Raw genomic sequence first — 22,032 nt, forward strand, 5'->3', positions numbered from 1 at the left:
TGTGTTCATCAATGAGACAATGACACAATGACAATGCGCAAGGTTTTTTCTCATTAAAGAACTAATCCTTCAACAAACACAAAATGGTACTCCCTCCGGCCACAAATATAAGATGTTTTGGATATTTCAAGATGAACTACATGCAAACTAAAATGAGCGAACAAAGACACAAAAACATATCTTTCCCTATCTCCAACCATAAATTGACACATCCATCCGTAATCATGATTCCGTAAAGTTTGTTCGTTGGTGTAGCAACTCTAATAAAAAGAACACACTTCATTATTTTCCTCCATACGCCAAACCAACTAGCACGTAAATAATTTTCACAATTTAATAAAAATTATCATGTAGAAATAAAACATGTACAACCCCAAGAACATAAGCGGCGCAGCAAAGCACGCACTGCCCTTCTAGTTATTGGTTATTTTACGATGCCAAACAAAAAAATGTTGCAGCCATTTGACAAATGAAAAACAACTGTGGAAATTCCTGTTTCCTAGCAACTAATGAAATGAACAGACTGTCGCAACTCACATCTTTATACAAAGAGTAAAGAATATAGCTTTGTGGTGTGTTCCCACGCAAGATATACTACTCCCTCCGTTCACAAATATAAGATATTCTAACCTTTTTTGAACCAGACGTATATAGAGTGGCCCAACGGTGAGAACAGGGAGGTGATTGATGGGAGAGTGTTTGGTATGACCAATCTGTAGTGAATCGTACATGAGTGTATCATTTTCTTTTTTTTATTGTGATGTTTGGGTGGTTTTTTTTGACCATGTGATTGGAGGGTGTCTTTTAACTAATACAAATACATAAATACATGAGAGTTTACCTTCGTTGTTGGCCGCGTGTGTTATATTGATGCTAAACATGTCATAGGCAGTACTTTCTTTTTGTCAACAAAGGCACACACCACCCAGACACTTATCAAGGGACCCATTTATCGAGAGATCCCACCACGAAGCCCAGGTCAACAACCCAATTAATCTAAATTGAAGACTCAGTTGAATGAGGAGACTTTAAAATTTGGGAGCTTAATAAAGTTAATAAAGTTAGAGAATTCATTGCCACAACCAAGGATTGACCAAGTCAAAATCAAGGCATTAGAACTGTATACCCCAATCGAACGGGAGAGCTCCAAAATTACGGAGCATAGTGTATTAAAAATGAATGAGAGAAATCCTTGTGAAATTGTTGACCTGGTTAAAATCGGGTGACCCAATCCCAATTAGAGACCTCAATTGAATGTGGACTATTTAAAACTAAGGAGCATAGTGTTATAGAGTATATATGGCTGTGTGCGTATGCAGAGGCCAAGGGTCATTCCCTCTTTCTGAAATAGAAAAACCTTCGTGAAGCCATGTATCTGCTCTATCCATCAGCCCTTGACAAGCTATTAAAAAAACTCATATGCGCAACCGTTTTTACCAGTAATCACCGCAAGAACATGCCCCATCACTGAAATGATGGAACCTGTTGATGTCTCTGATGATAATCTCCCTTGAAACGATCTTTGAAACGATCTTGAATGCGACGTGGCAATCTCTGCATATGCGCAGGTTTTTCTTGACCCTAATGGGCGCTCCAGGTGGGGTGCTGATCAACGCAAATGCGACGGCCAGCCTCTCACTGTGATGAGAAAGAAGCAACTCCTTTTCGCTCTTGTCTACATCATGGAGATCAACCTCTAGATTCGGAACATAACCAGCTTTGCTCATCAGATCTCCCAGTTCTTCTAGCTTTGCGTATATGTCCCTTGCCCTTGGGTGGCTCTTGTCACCCACAATGAAAGTATGCACCCTGTCCTTTAATTCAACCCAGCTCATGGCAGGCTCCTTCTTGACCTTACTCTCTTTCATCAATTTTCTCACCTTAGCCACCTCGTCCCACATGCCTGCAGATGCATACGTGTTTGCGAGCAACACATGTGTGCCCGACTTCTCTGGCTCCAGGATGAAGAGCTTTTCAGCTGCCAGCTTTCCCAGTTCTGGATCTCGGTGTACTCTTGAGGCTGCAAGTAGTGCCCCCCAAACTGCGGCACTGGCTTGAAACGGCATGCTGTTGACAAGCTCCATTGCATCATCTAGTTTACCGGCACGCCCAAGAAGATCAATCATGCACGAGTAGTGCTCCTCCGTCCTGTCAATTCCAAACATCTCCTTCATTGAACTGAAGTACCGCTTGGCCTCATCAACAAGCCCTGCATGGTTACAAGCACAGAGAACACTAGTCAGAGTGATGTGGTTTGGAGCAATGCGCTCATCAACCATCCTGCGGAACACATCTAATGCTCTCTTCCCATGCCCATGTTGTGCTAGCCCTCCGATCATTGCAGACCATGAGACAACTCCCTTCTCTGGTAGTCCAGAGAAGGCCAGATCTGCATCCTCTATGCTCCCGCACTTTGCGTATGTGTACACAAGGGCATTCCCTGCAAACACATCTGTCATGAATTTCCTCTTGATCAGGTGAGCATGCACTTGCTTCCCTTGCTCATATGCTGACAAGCTAGCACAAGCATTCAGGAGGCTACTTAGCACAAAGGGATCTGGCTCGAGACCCTTCCTTAGCATCTCCATGAACAACTTTATTGCATCCTCACCATGGTCACACTGTGAGAGTGCTGTGATCATTGATGTAAAAGCTATGATGTTATCAGAACTGTGTTCTTCAAACACTCTATTTGCATAATGGAGGCAATTGCACTTCCAATATGAATCAATAAGACCATTGACGACATGAGAATCAGAAAGGAACCCTATCTTCTCTGCAACAGCATGAACCTGCGTTATGTCACTGATTGCCTCCAAGCTTGCTGTTGACTTGAGAACAGCAGCCAGGGTCGTCCTATTGATGTCAAAACCTTCCTTCCTCATCCTGCAAAAGAGAGACAGTGCCTCGCCATGGCATCCTCCATGAGAGCAACCTGAGATCAGTGCATTCCACAAAACCAAATCCTTTCGAGGGATCCAGTCGAACACCTTCCTCGCATCATCCAAAAGATCATACTTTGCATACATATCCACAAGACCAACACCGATATAGTCATCTGAATCCGCACAGGATTTGATCATGAACCCGTGAATTTGCCGGCCCAGAGTGAATGCACCAGCACCAGGGCAGGCCTTCAGGATGCTGGACAACGTGAACACGTTAGGCACCAGACCTGAAGACTTCATCTGCAGCAACAGCTCCAGTGCATGCTGATCATGTCCATGAAGCACGCACCCAGAAATGAAAGCATTCCACGAGACGACATCCGTCTTGGGTACCTTTCCGAAAACAGCTGCTGCCATATGAATGTCCCCCAGCTTCGAATACATGTCAACCAACGCATTGGCAGTGAAGACGTCCTTGTCATACCCCGTCCTTACCACCATGGCGTGCACCTTCCTGCCGGCTTCCAGATCCCTAGAGCCAGTGCAGGCATTCACGACACAGGAGAACCCAAACTCGTTCGGCCGTACCCCGCCCCACACCATCTCGCCAAACAGCTCGACGGCATCGCTGCATCGGTCATTCTTGACGAAAGCCGACATCAGGCCGTTCCAAGACACGGCGTTCCGGTCGCGGGCGGCCTCGTCGAACACCCTCCTCGCCTCGTCCACAAAGCCAAACCCACCGTACATGGCGACGAGCGCGTTGGCGACGAAGATGTCCCCGCTGAGCCCCGTGGAGACCGCGACCGCATGCACCTGCACGCCGAGCCCGGCGTCCGGCGCGCACTTGAGCACGATGGGGAGCGCGAACTCGTTGCAGCGGACGCCTCGCGCGCGCATGGCCCGGAACGCCGCGAGCGCGTCCCGGGGCAGCCCATTGTTGGAGTAGGCGGTGACGAGCGAGGACCAGGAGACGTGGCACGGGTCCGGGGTTTCGTCGAACACCCTGCGGGCGCTGCCGGGGAGGCGGCACTTGGAGTAGAAGGAGAGGAGGTGGTTGCGGAAGGCGCCGAGGAGGCCGGACTTGAGGAGGTGGGCGTGGATGTGGGCTCCCAGGAGCAGAGACTGCGAGGCGGCGTAGCGGGCGAGGAGCGGGCTGATGCTCTCCGGGCTTCTCATCGGAAGGGCATTCTGTTCTAACAAACAGAAACAGGGGCGCCGCCGCAACGGGAAGGTCGAGGCACGGAGGGGGAACTGTTGGTCTGTTTGGGTCCTCCGGACTGAAAAGTTGACCCAATAAGATGATCCCAATGGACAAAGCATTTGCTTGTTGTCAGCTTGCTGTCAGTCCCGACCTTAACTGAGTCTAAATCTAAGCCACAAATAGGTCTACGACGAACAAAAATGGACGCTCATGTCGCCTGCTCGTGCCCTCACGTGTCTAGCCTGGTCCCACGTATCAGCAACCTGCACTAGCAGTTCGGCCTCTGCCTCCACAACCGACGTGACGAGGCGGCCGGTGCAGGCCGCCGCCGCACTCACCGGCAAGGGCCGTCGCCTCTTGTTTTGATCTTGGCGGGGAGCAGCAACAAGATCTCCGGCGGCAGCCTAGAGGAGCTCGGCAGCGGCGCACCTCCTTTCTGCTGGTGCGGGCGGCCCGAAGGAGCTCGGCAGCGGCGCATCTCCTTTCTGTTGCTACTTCACTAGAGCAGGGCAGCCCGAAGGAGCTCGGCGGCGGCGCACCTTCTTTCTGTTGCCACTTCACTGGTGCAGGGCAGCCGGGAGGAGCTTGGCGGCGGCGCACCTCCTTTCTGCTGCGGAGCGCTGTGGGACCTATTTGATATAACTCTTTTTTTGCGGCGTGTTTGTTGGGATCCGATGAACTTTGAGTTTATGATCAGATCTATATCCATGAATATTATTTGGGTCTTCTTTGATCTCTTATATGCATGATTATTTATAGCCTCATATTTTTTCTTTGAATCTTTGGTTTAGTTAGGCCGGTTAGATTGATTTTTCTTGCCATTGGAATAGATGCTGTGTGATGGGTTTGACCGTGCGGTGTTCTTTCCCAGTGACAGAAGGGGCAGCAAGACACACATATATCGTTGCTATTAAGGATAACAAGATGGGGGCTATTTCTACATAAATAGATCTCGTCTATATCATTTCATCGTTCTTATTACATTACTCCGTTTCTGTATGAACTTATTACACTAGATGCATACTGGATAACGGTCGATGTGTGTAGTATAGTAGTAGATGCATGCAGGAGTCGGTCTACGAATCTTGGACGTGATGCCTATATATTGATCATTGCCTTGGATATCGTCATGACTATTCGATTTTCTATCAATTGCCCAACAGTAATTTGTTTACCCACCGTGTGCTATTTTTGAGAGAAGCCACTAATGAAATCTACGGCCCCGGGGTCTATTATTTATCATATTTGCCTTGAGATATATTTTTATTTGCTTTTGTTTTCAGATCTGTTATTCCAAAAACCCAAAAATACCTTGCTGCACTTTTTTGTTACCGAGTTTATTTCACCTCTATTCGAGATCTATTTATCCAATCTATCATAAATTTATTCCGTCATCTTGACAATTTCCAACACCGTTACCCGTAAAAGGGATTGACAACCCCTCATAAGCGTCGGGTTGCAAGTATTTGTTTTTTGTGTGCAGGTACCGTTTATATAGTGTTGCTTGGTTCTCCTACTGAATTTATAACCTTGGTTTCATAACTGAGGGAAATAACTGCTGTAGCTGTACTGGATCACCCCTTTCTCTTTGGGGAAATACCGACGTAGTTCAAGCGACATCAAAAGGAATTTCTGGCGCCGTTGCCGGGGAGACATCGTCAACATCTATCAGGTTCCTAATCACAAATTTCATCTCCTTACAATTTACATTATTTACCATTTGCCTCTCATTTTCATCTCCCCCACTTTATAAAAATTTGTCATTTTATTTGTTGGGAATCGTTGCATGGAAAACAAAAAAATTCTATGCACACGCAATGATCTATCCATGGAGATGCATAGCAACGGGGGGGAGCGTGTGTCTACGTACCCTCGTAGACCGTAAGTGGAAGCGTTTCACAACGCGATTGATGTAGTCGAACTTCTTCGCGCTTCAACCGATCAAGTACCGAACGCACGGCACATCCGCGTTCTACACACGTTCAGCTCGATGATGTCCCTCGCCTTCTTGATCCAGCAAGACGTCGAGGTAGTAGATGAGTTTCGTCAGCACGACGGCGTGGTGACGGTGAAGGTGATGGTGAAGTGATCTTAACAGGGCTTCGCCTAAGCACTACGAAAAATATGACCGAGTGTATAAACTATGAAGGGAGGCGTCGCACACGGCTAGGCAATTGTCTGTTGTGTGCTAGGCGCCCCCTCCTCATATATATAGGTGGGAGGGAGAGGGGAGAGGCCAAGGGGCGCCCCAAGTAGGTCCAAATTCTACTTGGGCTCCTGCCCTTGGCCGCCCCCTGCCATGTTTGTCAAAGGGGGAGGAAAGAGGGGGAGAGGGAAGGAAGTGGGAATCCTAATCCACACTTACCTTTCCCTTCTTCCTTTCCTTCTCCTCCTTAGGCCGGCCTATATGGGGGTCCACCAGCCCCTTGTGGTTGGTGTGTTTCCCCTCTTGGCCCATAAGGCCCATATCTTTTGCCAGGGGTGTCCGGAACCCCTTCTGGTGACCTGATAAGTATCTGGTACCCCCGAAACACTTTCGGTGTCCGAATACCATCGTCCTATATATCAATATTTACCTCTCGACCATTTTGAGACTCCTCGTCATGTCCGTGATCTCATCCGGGACTCCAAACAACATTCGGTCACCAAATCACATAACTCATATAATATTATATCGTCATCGAACGTTAAGCATGCGGACCCTACGGGTTCGAGAACTATGTAGACATGCCCGAGACACCTCTCTAGTCAATAACCAATAGTGGAACCTGGATGCCCATATTGGCTCCTACATATTCTACGAAGATCTTTATCGGTCGAACCGTTATGACAACATACATAATTCCCTTTGTCTATCGGTATGTTACTTGCCCGAGATTCGATCGTCGGTATCTTCATACCTAGTTTAATCTCATTATGTCAAGTCTCTTTACTCATTCTGTAATACATCACCTCATGACTAACTCCTTAGTCGTTTGCTTGCAAGCTTATGATGTGTATTACCGAGAGGGCCCAGATATACCCCTCCGATACTCGGAGTGACAAATCCTAATCTCGATCTATGCCGACCCAACAAACACCTTCGGATATACCTGTAGAGCATCTTTATAATCAGCCAGTTATGGTGTGATGTTTGATAGCACATAAGGCATTCCTCCGGTATTCAGGAGTTGCATAGTCTCATAGTCGAAGGAATATGTATTTGACATGAAGAAAGCAATAGCAATAAAACTGAACGATCATTATGCTAAGCTAACGGATGGGTCTTGTACATCACATCATTCTCATAATGATGTGATCCCGTTATCAAATGACAACTCATGTCAATGGTTAGAAAACCTTAACCATCTTTGATCAACGAGCTAGTCTAGTAGAGGCTCACTAGGGACATGGCGTTTGTTTATGTATTCACACATGTATTAAGGTTTCCGATCAATACAATTCTAGCATGAATAATAAATCTTTATCATGAATAAGGAAATATAAAATAACAACTTTATTATTGCCTCTAGGGCATATTTCCTTCAGTCTCCCACTTGCACTAGAGTCAATAATCTAGTTCGCATCACCATGTGATTTAACACCCATAGTTCACATCGCCAAGTGACCAACACCCGCAGAGTTTACTAGAGTCAATAATCTAGTTCACATCACCATGTGATTAACACCTGAAAGTGCGTTATATCGACTAGAGGGGGGTGAATAGGCGATTTTTATGAAATTCTTCACTGAGGAATTTGCCGGTGAGGAAATTCCTTAGCGAAGAACTACTAGCAGCGGAATAAGTACTCAAAAGTAGACATAGCAGAATACAAGCATAGTAATCATGATGAAATGAAGACAGGCATAGAGTACAGGAAGCGTAAGCACAAGATAACACAGGATGAAGACAAACAGACTGAAGAAATTGAACTGAGGAAATTGAGAAGGTCTTCAGTTAAAGTCTTCAAACACAGATATGAACAAGCACACAACTCAATTATGAGGAAATGAAAGAGTTGAGGAAATGGAACCAGTAAGCTTGGTGAAGACAATAATTTGGTAGACCAGTTCCAACTGCTGTCTCAGTTGTACGTCTGGTTGGAGCGGCTGAGTATTTAAACTCGAGGACACACAGTCCTGAACCACAGCTCAGGACACCCAGTCCTCACCGTATTCTCCTTGAACTAAGGTCACACAGACCTCGTCCAATCACTCGTGGTAAGTCTTCAGGCGACTTCCAAACCTTCACAAACTTGGTCACTCGGCGATCCACAATTCCTCTTGGATGCTCTAGACCATGACGCCTAACCGTCTGGAAGAAGCACAGTCTTCAAAGGTAACAAGCGTCGGATCCACGCAGGATCGATCTCTTAGTGATGCTCAATCACTTGGGGTTTGTAGGTGTTTGGGTTTTGGTTTGGGTTTTTCCTCACTTGATGATTTTCGCTCAAAGTCCTCAAAGGATGGGTTGCTCTCAAATGACAGGTGTCAGTTTCTCTCGGAGCAGCCAACCAGCTAGTGGTTGTAGGGGGCGGCTATTTATAGCCTAGGGAGCAGCCTGACATGATAAGACATAAATGCCCTTCAATGATATGACCGTTAGGTGGATAGATATTTTGGGACAGCTGACGCATAGCTCAGCAACAGTCGAAATTTTGAGTAGCAAAATCCTCAGGGCTATCATGTTCCTCACGGTGTAGGCAATCCGCACTGGAGAATTCCTAACTCCTCAGTCAGAACAAATTCCTCAGAGACTAGAAGAACTTCGTCTCTGTCACTGAAGAAATTGACTGAACTGTATGAGATTTCCAATGGCTTCACTCGAAGGGATTGGTAGGTGTAGGATTTTGAGTTGAGCATCACATGGAAATCTTTCCTTAGTATTTCCTCGACCCCCTTTAACAGTACGGTGTTTCCTATGACTCAAGAAAGAAAAAATGAAACTACGAAAACAAAAGTCTTCACGCTTCATGTTCCTCGAATGAATACCAAGTCTTCAAGGTCACACCAATTTGTTCACTTTCAAAGTCTTCAGAAAGTCTTCAGAAATCCAAAGTCTTCAGTCAAAGAACTTCATTTTTAGGAGTCGACTTTCTCTATAAATATCAAACTCCTCATAGACTTATAGACCTGTGTACACTCACAAACGCATTAGTCCCTTAACCTATAAGTCTTCAATACAGCAAAATCACTAAGGGGCACTAGATGCACTTACAATCTCCCCCTTTTTGGTGATTGATGACAATATAGGTTAAGTTTTCAATGGGGATAATCATATGAAGTGTAACTACTGATATTGAGGAATTTGATTGCAAGATATAGAAGAACTCCCCCTGAAGATGTGCATAGTGAGGAATTTGATTTTGAAGGAATGCACACTTGAAGAGTTGAATCATGGAGATCTCCCCCTATATCTTGTAATTCATACACGCATTTGACATATAACCGTGAAGAATTTGAAATGCATGATGAAATATGGTGACTGATGTAATTCAGCATGCCTGCAATAATATTTAACGAGGAATAAGCATGTAGAAAAACGCATCAAGAGTATCAGAGCACCATCGGGTTTAAGTTTACAACTCGATCCAATAAGAGTCTCAGAAGAACGAGAGTTGTAACTTTTAAAAAACGCCCATATAGAAAGACCCGCTTGAAGACTAACTCAAAATTCTCCCCCTTTGTCATCAAATGACCAAAAGGTTCGAATATGAGGACTAACGCCCCTGAAGAATATCAAGTTGATGAAGGAGCGCCAGCGTTGTTGGGGTCGTTTGTTGTAGTAGGGCCTGCCGCAGTGTCGTCCAAGTCTTCATTTTCATCAGTGTCGCGCGATAAAGAATATGAGCTGGCCACCAGAGAAGGAACCTTGACCTTCTTGAATTTCTTCGGTGGAGCTGTAGACCAGTCAAAATCTTCCTTGAGACCCATTTTCTTCAGATCTCCTTCACCATACAGATGTGACAGGATTGCCCAGGTGCGACCGAAGACTTGATGGAGGTAGTAATGGTTTTTCTTCACTGCATTGTGTGTAGCAGTCATGTTGTGAAGAAGTGAACCAAACTGACGCATAACCCATTTTTGATTTCGATCCACCTTCTAATGAAGACTAAGTAGAAGTTCACAGTGGCTTGAGGAGTAGACTTGGGTGCATTGGCAGAGTCATGTGTGGCAGAGTCATCATTGGTGGAATAAGAAGCAGCTTTGTGAAATTGACCATCCAATGGACGAATGCCTTCATCTATAACAGCTGGTGCCTTGCCCTTTCCATCAACTGAGGAATAAGTCTGCTTGAGGACTTCAATTGGGGGCAAGTAGCTGAGGTGATTCTGAAAATCAGCTTTGTAGTTGAGTGAAGACCTTGTCCCGAGGAATCTCATAATCCAAGGTGCATAAGGCTTCAGCTCAAACGGAGACAGTGCAACATTTGCCAGAGTCCTCGTGAAGAAATCGTGATAATTGACAGAAATGCCATGAACGATGTTCAATACCAGATTCTTCATGATGCCAACAATTTCCTCATCGGATGAGTCGTGGCCTTTGATAGGACTGACTGTCCTCGTAAGAATACGATAGACAGTTCTGGGCACGTAAAGCAATTCCTTCATGAGGAATTTGGTTCTTGGTGCTTGACCTGGCTTCAAAGGTTTCATCAACACCTGCATGTAATGATTTGTAAGCTCAGGTTCACTGTAGATGCAACGAGCTTCTTCAAGAGGAGGACTGAGTGGTAAGGCACGAAGCAATTCAGAGGCTGGTGCAGTGTAGTGAGTATTTTCAGACATCCAGTCCAGCACCCATGAATTCACATCTTCAGAATCTCCTGTGATGTGCAGCGTTGCATAGAATTGAAGAATCAGTTCTTCATTCCAATCGCAGATGTCAGAGCAAAAGTTTAACAGTCCAGCATCGTGAAGAACACTATGGACTGGTGCGAAGCACGGCAGAGATTCCATGTCCACATGAGGAATATGCTCATGATAGAAGATTTTCTCCTTGTTGAACAACACTGAGGAATAGAAATTGGCTTGACTAGCAGTCCAGAAATGCCTCTTCCTAATGCGAGAAGAGTTATATGGGTTGTAATCTTCGAAGAATACGTGCTCGCCGAAGAAATCATCAGCCTTGAACTTTTGCTTGCGTGAGAATGGATCCTTTGGCTTCGGCAGAGGAGTGTCAGTGAGTTGCATCACGACCTCAGGAATCTCAATCGCAGGTTCTTCAGGCTGAGGAATTTCTGGTTCCTCTTCAGTGGCAGTCTGCGTCTTCAGATGTTCAGTAGCAGCATTTTCTTCAGCACTAGTGGCTGGAATTTCCTCATGCACAGATGAAGTGGGTGAGTTTCTTCAGAGCCCATTTGAACAGTTGGTGCAGGCGACTGAGGTATTTGCTGCAACGGTGTGAACATTGGAGAGTTTGGATGCTGACTTTCCCAGAATTCATCACTGAGTACGGGTGTGGAGCAGCCAACGTCCACATCTTCATCTTCCATTTCTTCAACGAGCCTATTCAGCTATGAACTGAGGCATGGACGAGGAGATGACAGGTGTTGAAGGGATCGCATCCACTTCAATTTCTTCATCCAACTGCTCAGACGAAGCAGCAGAAGGAGTTTCTTCATCAGATCCGCTGGGGATCACATATTCTTCATCAAAAGGAACAAGGTCCTTTGATGGCCTGGTTGAGATGGGAACAACATCAATCAGATTAGCAAATGAACTTATCATAGGTTTCATCTTCTTCGGAGCTGAAGAATCTGAAGCAGCTGATGCTTTCCTTTTCTTCACTGCAGCACGCTCTGCAGCCTTGGTCTTCTTCACATCTAATGCAGATGGAAGGATTGGAGTCGAAGTTGGCGCAGGAGCAGTTGAGGAATTTGGTTGATTTTCTTCAGGCACAACTGATGCAGTTGCCCTGATTTCTTCAGTTTCTTCAGGCGCACCACTAGTGGATGCCCTGGCAATTTCTTCAGCGGGTGGAATGCAGTCATCAGCCCTGGAACTCATATTTTCTTCAGCAGCCTGATTTTCATCAGTGGTGCTGGCATGTTCTTCAGTCGGCTGAGCGGATGCTTCAGCCTGAGGAACTTCCTGTTGCGTTGGGGCAGCAACATTGGAAGTGAAGTTATCCGCAAGTTTCACAAAACGAACCTTGGTTCCAAGCCAATCAGCGCGATATGCGTCAAATTCATCACTAAGTTTCTTGATCTCAGTTTGAATAGTGACAAGTTCTTCAGTTGTCATAGAGACAACGTTTTTCTTCAAATAGCGCTCTTTCTTGTACTGCGCTTTCTTGATCTGCCTGGCCTTCTCAAATTTCCATTTTTCTTCTTGAATGAAGTGGGTCAGCATATGACTTTGGCCAGGAGTCAGCTTGAAGTCAGGCATGGGAGTGTTGGGGTCCTTGTGCCAAACATCAATGTATTTGAGGATCAACTTAGGATCCAAAAGTAGTGGCACATTTGTTCCCTTGGCTCTAGCGGCCCTGACTTGCCTATCTTTGATGATTTCTGCAAGTTCATCATCATCAGCTTCGTCTTCTTCAGACGACACTTGGAAAGCGACTTGCTTCTTCTGAGGACTTGGTCGAGGACCGCGTCCAGCAGTTGACTTTGTCTTCAGTAGTGAGGGGCCAGCTGAGGAACTTGGTGCAGCTGAGGAACTTGCTGAGACACCTGAGGTAATAGATATGCCTGCAGTCCTTTGGCATGAGGCAAGATGCACATGTGCTGAGGACTTTGTTGGAACAGTTGAAGACTTCGGCGGAGGAGCTGAGGAATTTTGAGGAACAGGAGCAGCATGAGAAATTGGCCGTGAGGTCTTTGAGGATTCTGTCCGTGAGGGCATTGCTGAGGAACTTGGCCTTGAGGGCATTGTTGGTGAAGCACTTGGCTTGTGCGCAGGCTTCTTTGACATAGCCTTCTTTGGCTTGACAGCAGAGGCCTCAGCAGAGGCAGCAGCAGCAGTAGAGTCTTCATTGAATTTTCTCACTGCTTCTCTGGCTTGCTTAGCCAACTTGGCTTGGTGCTTGGCCCATTCATCAGGATAGTCGTCACCGCGCTTGAGGCTGGTGGGATCAGCTATTTGGCCAGGTGCCAATGGAGCTCTTGGGCATGGAGGATTGAGTGCGAATTTCTTCATGTATTTTGGAGTTACATACCTGTACTCCCTCCATTCTCTTGCCCATCTCCTTTCTATCCTCTGTATGCGCACCTTGCACTGATTTTTGTCCTCTTTTCCAAACTTGGCCTCATCAGGGGTGCAGTAATCTTTGTATATGTCCTCAGGGATTTCAAAGGCAGTCATGACCTTAGGCTTCTTTCCTCCTTTCTGTGGCCTTTTACCATCAGCCATTTTCTTCAGTTGAGGAATTTGAACAATCGAATTCTTTGAAGAAGTATGCAACTTTTCTCCGAGGAACGCTGCAAATGAGTTAAGTTGATGAGAACCTAGTGATTCAGCAGCTGACATGTGTACCTGTGAACAGAGTATAGTTGCGAGGAATTTGGAGAGGTCATATGCGTTCTCAGAGGGTTTTTCAAAAGAACAAGTTTGAGGAATTTAACCAGATGAGTCTTGAAGAATTTCACTAAGCGTTCTTTGTCTTAGGTTCCAGAGTTGTATAGATTGAAGATCCACACAATTGAGGAATCTTGAAGAAAAATGATGCTTAGAGAAACGAATCAAGAGATGACTTGTGAGGTGTTTAGTGTGTGAAGCTATGAAGAAAAACACTTTTGAAGATTTTGTAGATAATCATTCGAATCAACGAGGGCAATAAAAGTAACTTTTAATTACCCTGGACGAAGAACACGACGAACAGTGAGGTGTGGAGATGAAGTTCGTCTGTGTAGATCTTCCACGCCCTAACTCGGTGGAGGAAGACGGCTACGGAGGCGGCGGAGTGAAGATTTTCGCAGTCGGCGCGAGTACGTCGGTAACGAGGTCGAGGCAGTGAAGCTCTTCCTCACCGGCGGCGATGAAGTAGCGGCGGCGCTAGGGTTTGAGAAGCTCGAGCTGGAGAGAGAGGTTGAGCGGAGTAAAAGAAGTGAGGAAGGGAAGGAGGGGTATTTATAGCCACGGTGAAAAACTGCTCGCCCGAAGAAATTGGACGAACATGCCCCTGACCCTTCTCATTCGCATGACATGTGTCACCCACATAGTGAGAAGTGGAGATCGTGTTAGATCGTGGGTGAGTGGATAAGTATATCGTGGGATGCGGAACGGTTTGAGCGGCAAAGCTGAAAATTTAGATAGGATAGGTTTTAAAGTTTCGTTCGCAATTTCTTCAGCTGACAAGGACACAGTGAAGATTTTGAACGAGTTTCAAATAGAACGCTGTAGGATCTAGATGTAGGATCTAGAAGTAGATGTTGTCTAGAGGGGGGTGATTAGACACTTAGTGCTAAAGTTGCAATTTTTAGGCTTTTTGGTTTGAGTGGAGTTTTAGGCACAATTTCAACATACCAATACATATCAGTAAGCATGCAAGAAGTATATGAGGCAGCGGAATGTAAAGCATGCAACTTGCAAGAATGTAAGGGGAAGGGTTTGGAGATTCAAACGCAATTGGAGACACGGATGTTTTTCGTGGTTTCGGATAGGTGGTGCTATCCTACATCCACGTTGATGGAGACTCAACCACGAAGGTAACGGTTTGTGCGTGTCACGGAGGGTTCCACCCACGAAGGGTAATGGTTGCGCGAGTCACGGGGCTCCACCGAAGGGTCCACGAAGAAGCAACCACCCACGAAGGGTCCACGAAGAAGCAACCTTGTCTATCCCACCATGGCCATCGCCCACGAAGGACTTGCCTCACTAGCGGTAGATCTTCACGAAGTAGGCGATCTCCTTGCCCTTACAAACTCCTTGGTTCAACTCCACAATCTTGTCGGAGGCTCCCAAGTGACACCTAGCCAATCTAGGAGACACCACTCTCCAAGAAGTAACAAATGGTGTGGGTAACAAATGGTGTGTTGATGATGAACTCCTTGCTCTTGTGCTTCAAATGATAGTCTCCCCAACACTCAACTCTCTCTCATAGGATTTGGATTTTTTGGAAAGAATATTTGAGTGGAAAGCAACTTGGGGAAGGCTAGAGATCAAGATTCATATGGTAGGAATGGAATATCTTGGTCTCAACACATGAGTAGGTGGTTCTCTCTCAGAACATATGAGTTGGAATTGTGTATGTGTTCTGATGGCTCTCTCCACGAATGAAGAGGAGGTGGAGGGGTATCATAGCCTCCACACAAAATCCAACCGTTACACACAGTTTTCCAATCTCGGTGGGACCGAATCAACAAACTCGGTCAGACCGAAAAGGTAAACCTAGTGACCGTTAGAGATTTTTGGTGGGACTGACATGCAACTCGGTAGGACCGATATGGTTAGGGTTTGGGCATAACGTAATCTCGGTGAGACCGATTACACAAACTCGGTGAGACCGAGTTTGGTAATAAGCTAACCAGAGAGTTGGTCAGGCAAACTCGGTGGGACCGATTTGCTCTTTCGGTGAGACCGAAAAGTTACTAAAAGGAAACAAAGAGTTTACATTGCAATCTCGGTGGGACCGATTCGCTCTTTCGGTGAGACCGAAAAGTTACGAAAGGGAAACAGAGAGTTTGCAATCCCATCTCGGTGAGATCGAGATCCCTATCGGTAGAACCGAATTGCTAGGGTTTGGCAGTGGCTTATGACAAGTGAAACTCGGTGGCGCCGGCTAGAAAGAATTGGTAGGACCGAGTTTGGCTTAGGGTTTAGGTCATATGTGGATATGGGAAAGTAGTTGAGGGTTTTGGAGCATATCACTAAGCACATGAAGCAAGAGGCTCATTAAGCAACACCTCATCCCTCCTTGATAGTATTGGCTTTTCCTATGGACTCAATGTGATCTTGGATCACTAAAATGTAAAATGAAGAGTCTTGAGCTTGAAGCTTTAGCCAATCCTTTGTCCTTAGCATCTTGAAGGAGTTCCCACAACCTTTAGTCCATGCCACTGCATTGTTGAACTTATCTGAAACATGCTAGATAGAAATGTTAGTCCAACAAGAGATATGTTGTCATCAATTATCAAAACCACCTAGGGAGCACTTGTGCTTTCAATCTCCCCCTTTTTGGTAATTGATGGCAACATACATCAAAGCTTTAGATAAGGATATAAAGAACAGCAAGTAAAGCTTTGGAAGGACATGCAACAAGCATAGGCTCCCCCTACATGTATGCACTCATGTAAATATGAAATATAGACGCATGTGAGAGCATAACCATGACAGAGTAGGCAATGTGTTACATGTATCTTGGCCATATGCATCAGAGTAAAAGATTATCAAGGAAAATACCTTCATGCTCATGAGTCCTTGCAAACAGTATGTACATAAGCAAGAACTCCTCATACTCATGATTTTGATGCATATACTTACCTTGTGGTCTTGTGTTGGCTTAGGATGGAATGAACCTGCACAAACAAAGTCAGATAACACAGGTGCATCCACTAGCCAGAGCAAACAAAAGAAACCACAAGAATACCAAGACTGGGATGACATGTAGAGAGTGAGTACAAGGTACCACATTGGATTCAACATGTCCCCAAGAATAAAGATATGCAATGAATTTGACTGATTTCTTTCCCTTAGGTGTCTTGCTCCCCCTGAATCTTACATGGGATATTGGGAGAAGATAGGGAACAGAAAATCAGAGCTGAAAGATACAAATGGATAGAACTTAATGCAAATACATGTCTTTCCCCCAAAAAGGCATGTGACATCTCTCCTCTTGAACATCAAGCATCTGGGATCCTTGAGTATCCTCTCCCCCTGGAAGTCTCTTTCTCCCCCTTAATACTTTCTCTCTTGTAGGTTTGGTCCTTGAGACTTTTTCTCTCCCTTGATGTGATCTCTCTCTCCTACAAGCTTTGATGTGATCTCTCTCTCCCCCTTTGACATCAATTTCCAAGAAGGGCTTTCTGGAATCCGTTGTATAGGTTTGGTCCTTGAGACTCAGCACAAAGCAATGGATAAAACTGTGATGATTGTAGAGGACAAGATTCATTGAGTAGAGCTAGATCAGAAGAAATATAGAACAAGTGGCAAACTGTTTTTCCTGTTGCGAAGTCGGTGGCACCGAGTGGTATGTTTCGGTGGCACCGAAAAGATTCGGTTGGACCGAAAATTACAAGTCGGTGAAACCGAGTTTACACAGAGAAAAACATTTGTCACCTCAGCTCACTAGACATGTAGGATCTCACAAAGATTTGCAATGAATTACCGAAGGATTTGCAAGGAATTGAATGCAGAAAATGCAGAACAAAAACAAAGAGAAAAGAGAAGAAACTGAAAGATCTAGATGAAGTTTTTTTTGAAAAAGAGAAAGAAAATAAACATGCATGAGACAAATGCAATAACACAGAAAAGAACACAAGAGAACTTCATCTAGAGTTGGGCGGTGACATAGTCACCTATGTTAGAGTATATTGACTTAGGAGTCAAGTGAGAACACTTGATCATAGGTCATACTCATCGTTTAAGCTCAAAATGGGGTTATCATTTTTCGTTTAAGCATCTTGATGTATTCACATCTTGTTGAGTTGCTTTGACTCATGTCTTGGAGTAAAGCTTCTCTAAGATGGAATAACATACCTTGGGTGGTGGTGTGGTTCTTGCTCATGTAGTTGAACTTGTGTGGGTGCTCAAGGTTGATGTAGCTCATCAAGAGTTGGGAGCACCACTTGGAGTTTGAGTTCATCTACCTACATGGGTTAGTTCTTGCAAGGAAGAGCACTTGTGTATCCAAAAATGACAATCATGAAGCTCAACATAGAATTTGTCAAAGGATATGTTTGAATGGTTTTGTGCTTCCTTGTCTTCAACCACCATTGTGTAGAGTCTTGGTGATGTAGAGATTGCTCAAGATGTGAGTGAGTCACAATCTCATGGGATTAGATTCAACCAAGCACCTACATGGGTTAGACAACATGCAAGGTACAAATATATCCAAGACATAAGATAGTCATCATAAGAGATATATCATGGATTAGTCATAAGCTCATGTCTTGCATGTATCCAATGGAGTTTCTACTCCAAGTTCGAAGCATCAATGATGTTCAATTCACCTCTCAACCTGTAAAATACTTTCTCATCAAGAGGTTTAGTAAATATATCCGCTAATTGCTTATCGGTGCGAACGTGCTTAAGATTAATGTCACCCTTAGCAACATGATCTCGAATGAAATGATGACGAACTTCAATATGCTTAGTTCGAGAATGTTGTACAGGATTATGACCAATTTTGATAGCACTTTCATTGTCACAAAGTAGTGGAACATGTTTCACATAAATCCCATAATCTTTAAGAGTTTGAGTCATCCAAAGTAATTGAGCACAACATGAACCAGCGGCAATGTATTTCGCTTCAGCGGTGGATAAGGATACCGAGTTTTGTTTCTTGGAAGATCAAGACACAAGAGATGTACCAAGAAATTGACAAGTACCCGAAGTGGACTTTCTATCAACCTTATCTCCGGCATAATCCGAGTCGGAATAGCCAACAAGATCAAAAGAAGACCTCTTAGGATACCAAATGCCAAAATTTGGTGTATGGACTAAATATCTGACTATCCTTTTCACAGCCTTAAGATGACATTCTTTAGGAGCAGCTTGATATCGTGCACACATGCACACACTTAGCATAATATCGGGACGTGAAGCACATAGGTATAACAATGAACCAATCATAGAGCGATAAACCTTTTGATCAACCGGTTCACCATCTTTGGTCAAATCATTATGTCCACTAGTAGGCATGGGTGTAGACATACCTTTGCATTCTTGCATATTGAACTTCTTGAATAAGTCCTTGGTGTACTTCGTTTGAGAGACAAATGTACCTTCCTTAGTTTGCTTGATTTGCAAACCGAGAAAGAATTTGAGTTCACTCATCATAGACATCTCAAACTTCTCTGACATTAGCTTTCCAAACTTTTCACTAAAGAGAGGGTTAGTTGAACCAAATATGATATCATCGACATAAATTTGGCATACAAATAGTTCTCCATTAACCCTTTTAGTAAAAAGAGTAGAATCAATTTTACCAATTTCAAAACCACTTGTAATAAGGAACTTGGTCAAGCATTTATACCATGCTCTAGGAGCTTGTTTAAGACCATAAAGAGCTTTGTGAAGTTTGTAAACATGATTTGGTTTCTTAGGATTGATAAAGCCGGGAGGTTGTTTGACATAAACTTCCTCCTCTATTTCACCATTTAGAAAAGCACTTTTAATGTCCATTTGGTACAAGGTGATATTATGGTGATTAGCATAGGCAAGTAAGATGCGAATGGACTCAAGTCTAGCAACGGGAGCATATGTCTCACCATAGTCCATACCTTCGACTTGTGTGTACCCTTGGGCGACGACACGTGCTTTGTTGTGAACCACTTGTCCATCTTCATCTTGCTTGTTGCGAAACACCCATTTGGTACCAATGATGTTGTGGTTGTTGTCGGGCTTCTCAACCAATGTCCAAACTTGGTTTCTCTCAAAATTGTGTAGCTCTTCATGCATAGCGTTTATCCAATCCGGATCTTACAATGCTTCTTCAACCTTCATAGGTTCAATGCTAGAGATGAATGAATAGTTTTCACAAAAGTTAGCTAAACGAGTTTTTGAGCGAGTGATTCTCCCGGTTTGTATATCATTGAGGATTTGCTCGACGGGATGATCTTTGGCAATTCTTGCTCGAACTCGTGAGAGCTTTTGCTTGGGTCTTCGTTGAACATCTTCTTCATCTTGTTCTTCTTCTTGGCCTTCTTCATTGTTGACGTCGTCGTTCTCTTGTCATGGTGGAGAAAGAGGTTGTTGATGTTCGTCTTGATGCATTTCCTTGTCTTCTTCATATTGGTGTGTCCCACTTGTGGATGCTTCCATGTCGATTCTTGGTTCACCTTGTCGTGAAGTAGAAGCTTCCACTTGGACGGATGAAGTACTCTCCTTCACCTCCGTTGGACGAATTTTGCCAATGGACAAGTCTTGGATTGCTTCTGAAGGGTCTTTGTCTCCTACATCAATTGGCAATTGCTCTACTTGCGAGCCATTAGATTCATCAAACTTCACATCTACCGTCTCTTCAACCTTTCGGGTGAAATTGTTGTAGACACGGTAAGTGTGAGAGTTTGAGCCATAACCAAGTAGAAAACCTTCATGAGATTTAGGAACAAACTTTGAACGACGATGCTTATCAAGAATGTAGCACTTTGAGCCGAATACTCGAAAATATCCAACTTGGGGTTTGTTACCGGTGAGAAGCTCGTATGCCGTCTTGCCGAGTAGCTTGTGAAGATATAAGCGATTTGTTGCGTGACAAGCTGTCTCAACCGCTTCTGCCCAAAAGTGCTTTGGCGTCTTGTATTCATCAAGCATCGTTCTTGCCATTTCGATGAGCGTCCGGTTCTTCCTCTCAACAACTCCATTTTGTTGAGGTGTGTACGTAGCCGAGAACTCGTGTGAAATCCCTTCTTCGTCAAGAAAGGTGTCCACATTTGCGTTCTTGAACTCCGTTCCGTTGTCACTCCGAACCTTCTTGATCTTCACGTCAAACTGATTTTGGGCCTTCCTAGCGAAGTTTCTGAAGATCTTCTGGACCTGCGACTTGTCATTAAGAAAGAACACCCACGTAAATCTTGAAAAATCATCAACTATAACGAGACCAAAAGAACTTCCACCGAGACTCTTGTAGGCGTTGGGACCAAAAAGATCCATATGAAGTAGCTCGAGTGGCCTTCTTGTGGTCATGATGTTCTTCACGGGATGCCTTCCTCCAACCTGTTTACCTGCTTGACAAGCACTACAAAGTCTATCCTTATCAAATATGACATCGTTAACTCCAAGGATATGATTTCCTTTAATAAGCTTGTCAAGGTTTCTCATGCCAACGTGACCTAGTCGTCTATGCCACAACCAACCTTTTGAGGATTTAGCAACAAAGCAAGTTTTAGGTTGTGCCTTTTTAGAGAAATCGACAATGTAAAGATCACCTCTACGCATACCGGTAAAGACCATTTTATGATTGTCTCGATGAAATACTTGGCAATCTACCTCAGTAAATAGGACATTCAAACCGAAATCAGCAAGTCTAGATACTGAAAGTAAGTTGTAGCCGAGAGATTCAATGAGCATGACATTTTGAATGGAACTATCATGTGAGATGGCCACCTTACCAAGGCCAACCACTTTACCCTTTGAATTATCACCAAAGGTGACATATTTTCGAGGGCCGTCATTTTCAGCAAGCTCACGAAACATCTCTTCATCTCCGGTCATATGATCAGTACATCCACTATCAAGAACCCATTCCTTTCCTCCTGATTCATATCCCCGAAGATTTGCCATAAGACCAAAATGTCTCATTGCATCATCAAGATCGAAGTCACTATCATCATCATCATCATAGTATCCATGTTCATCATGATCTTGTGACTCATCATTTCCTAGAGAGGGTAATTCATTAGATAAATGATCATCAAAGTGGTCACTTTTATGAATTCTTATAGCTTCGAATATGATATCACTAATGATTCCAACATCTCCTTTAGCATGCTTAAGATTGGTAAGTTCAAATTGACAATTACCAAAACTAGGATCACTAGAGTTCATCTTACTCAAGGCAATAGATTTATGGAGAATTTCATCCAAAGTTTTCAAGGAATGATCGGGAAATCGTTCCTCAAGAAATTTCCATATAGTATAGGCACAATTAAGAGTAGGCAAATTAGCAATCAAATTTTTGGGCAATCCTCTAATGATGAGCTCAATGGTTCTAAGATTGCGAATAATATCAATATCTTCATCCAGGGTAGGATGCAAAGGATCAATATGAGGTGCACAAGGGCTAGCAATATACTTGTTTAAATGATATTGATTGAAGATTACAAGCATCTCATTTTTCCACTCATGAAAATACTCT

At 44.3% G+C, this 22,032-nt stretch overlaps 1 protein-coding gene across 1 annotated transcript; it reads right to left on the reverse strand.

Moving 5' to 3' along the window:
* Positions 1 to 1,192: 1,192 nt before the first annotated feature.
* On the reverse strand, positions 1,193 to 4,176 carry LOC125513671 (pentatricopeptide repeat-containing protein At4g14850-like). Its single transcript, XM_048678840.1, has one exon. It carries the CDS (start codon positions 4,065 to 4,067, stop codon positions 1,434 to 1,436), a length of 2,634 nt encoding a protein of 877 aa, XP_048534797.1. The 5' UTR covers positions 4,068 to 4,176; the 3' UTR covers positions 1,193 to 1,433.
* Between the last annotated feature and the right edge of the window lie 17,856 nt (positions 4,177 to 22,032).

The sequence above is a fragment of the Triticum urartu genome, chromosome 6 (genome assembly GCF_003073215.2).
Source record: "Triticum urartu cultivar G1812 chromosome 6, Tu2.1, whole genome shotgun sequence".
Taxonomy (NCBI): domain Eukaryota; kingdom Viridiplantae; phylum Streptophyta; class Magnoliopsida; order Poales; family Poaceae; genus Triticum; species Triticum urartu.

Bases quoted from the DNA above. Each gene is read 5' to 3' on its own strand.
- LOC125513671 (XM_048678840.1), bottom strand. From the start codon at position 4,067: ATGAGAAGCCCGGAGAGCATCAGCCCGCTCCTCGCCCGCTACGCCGCC.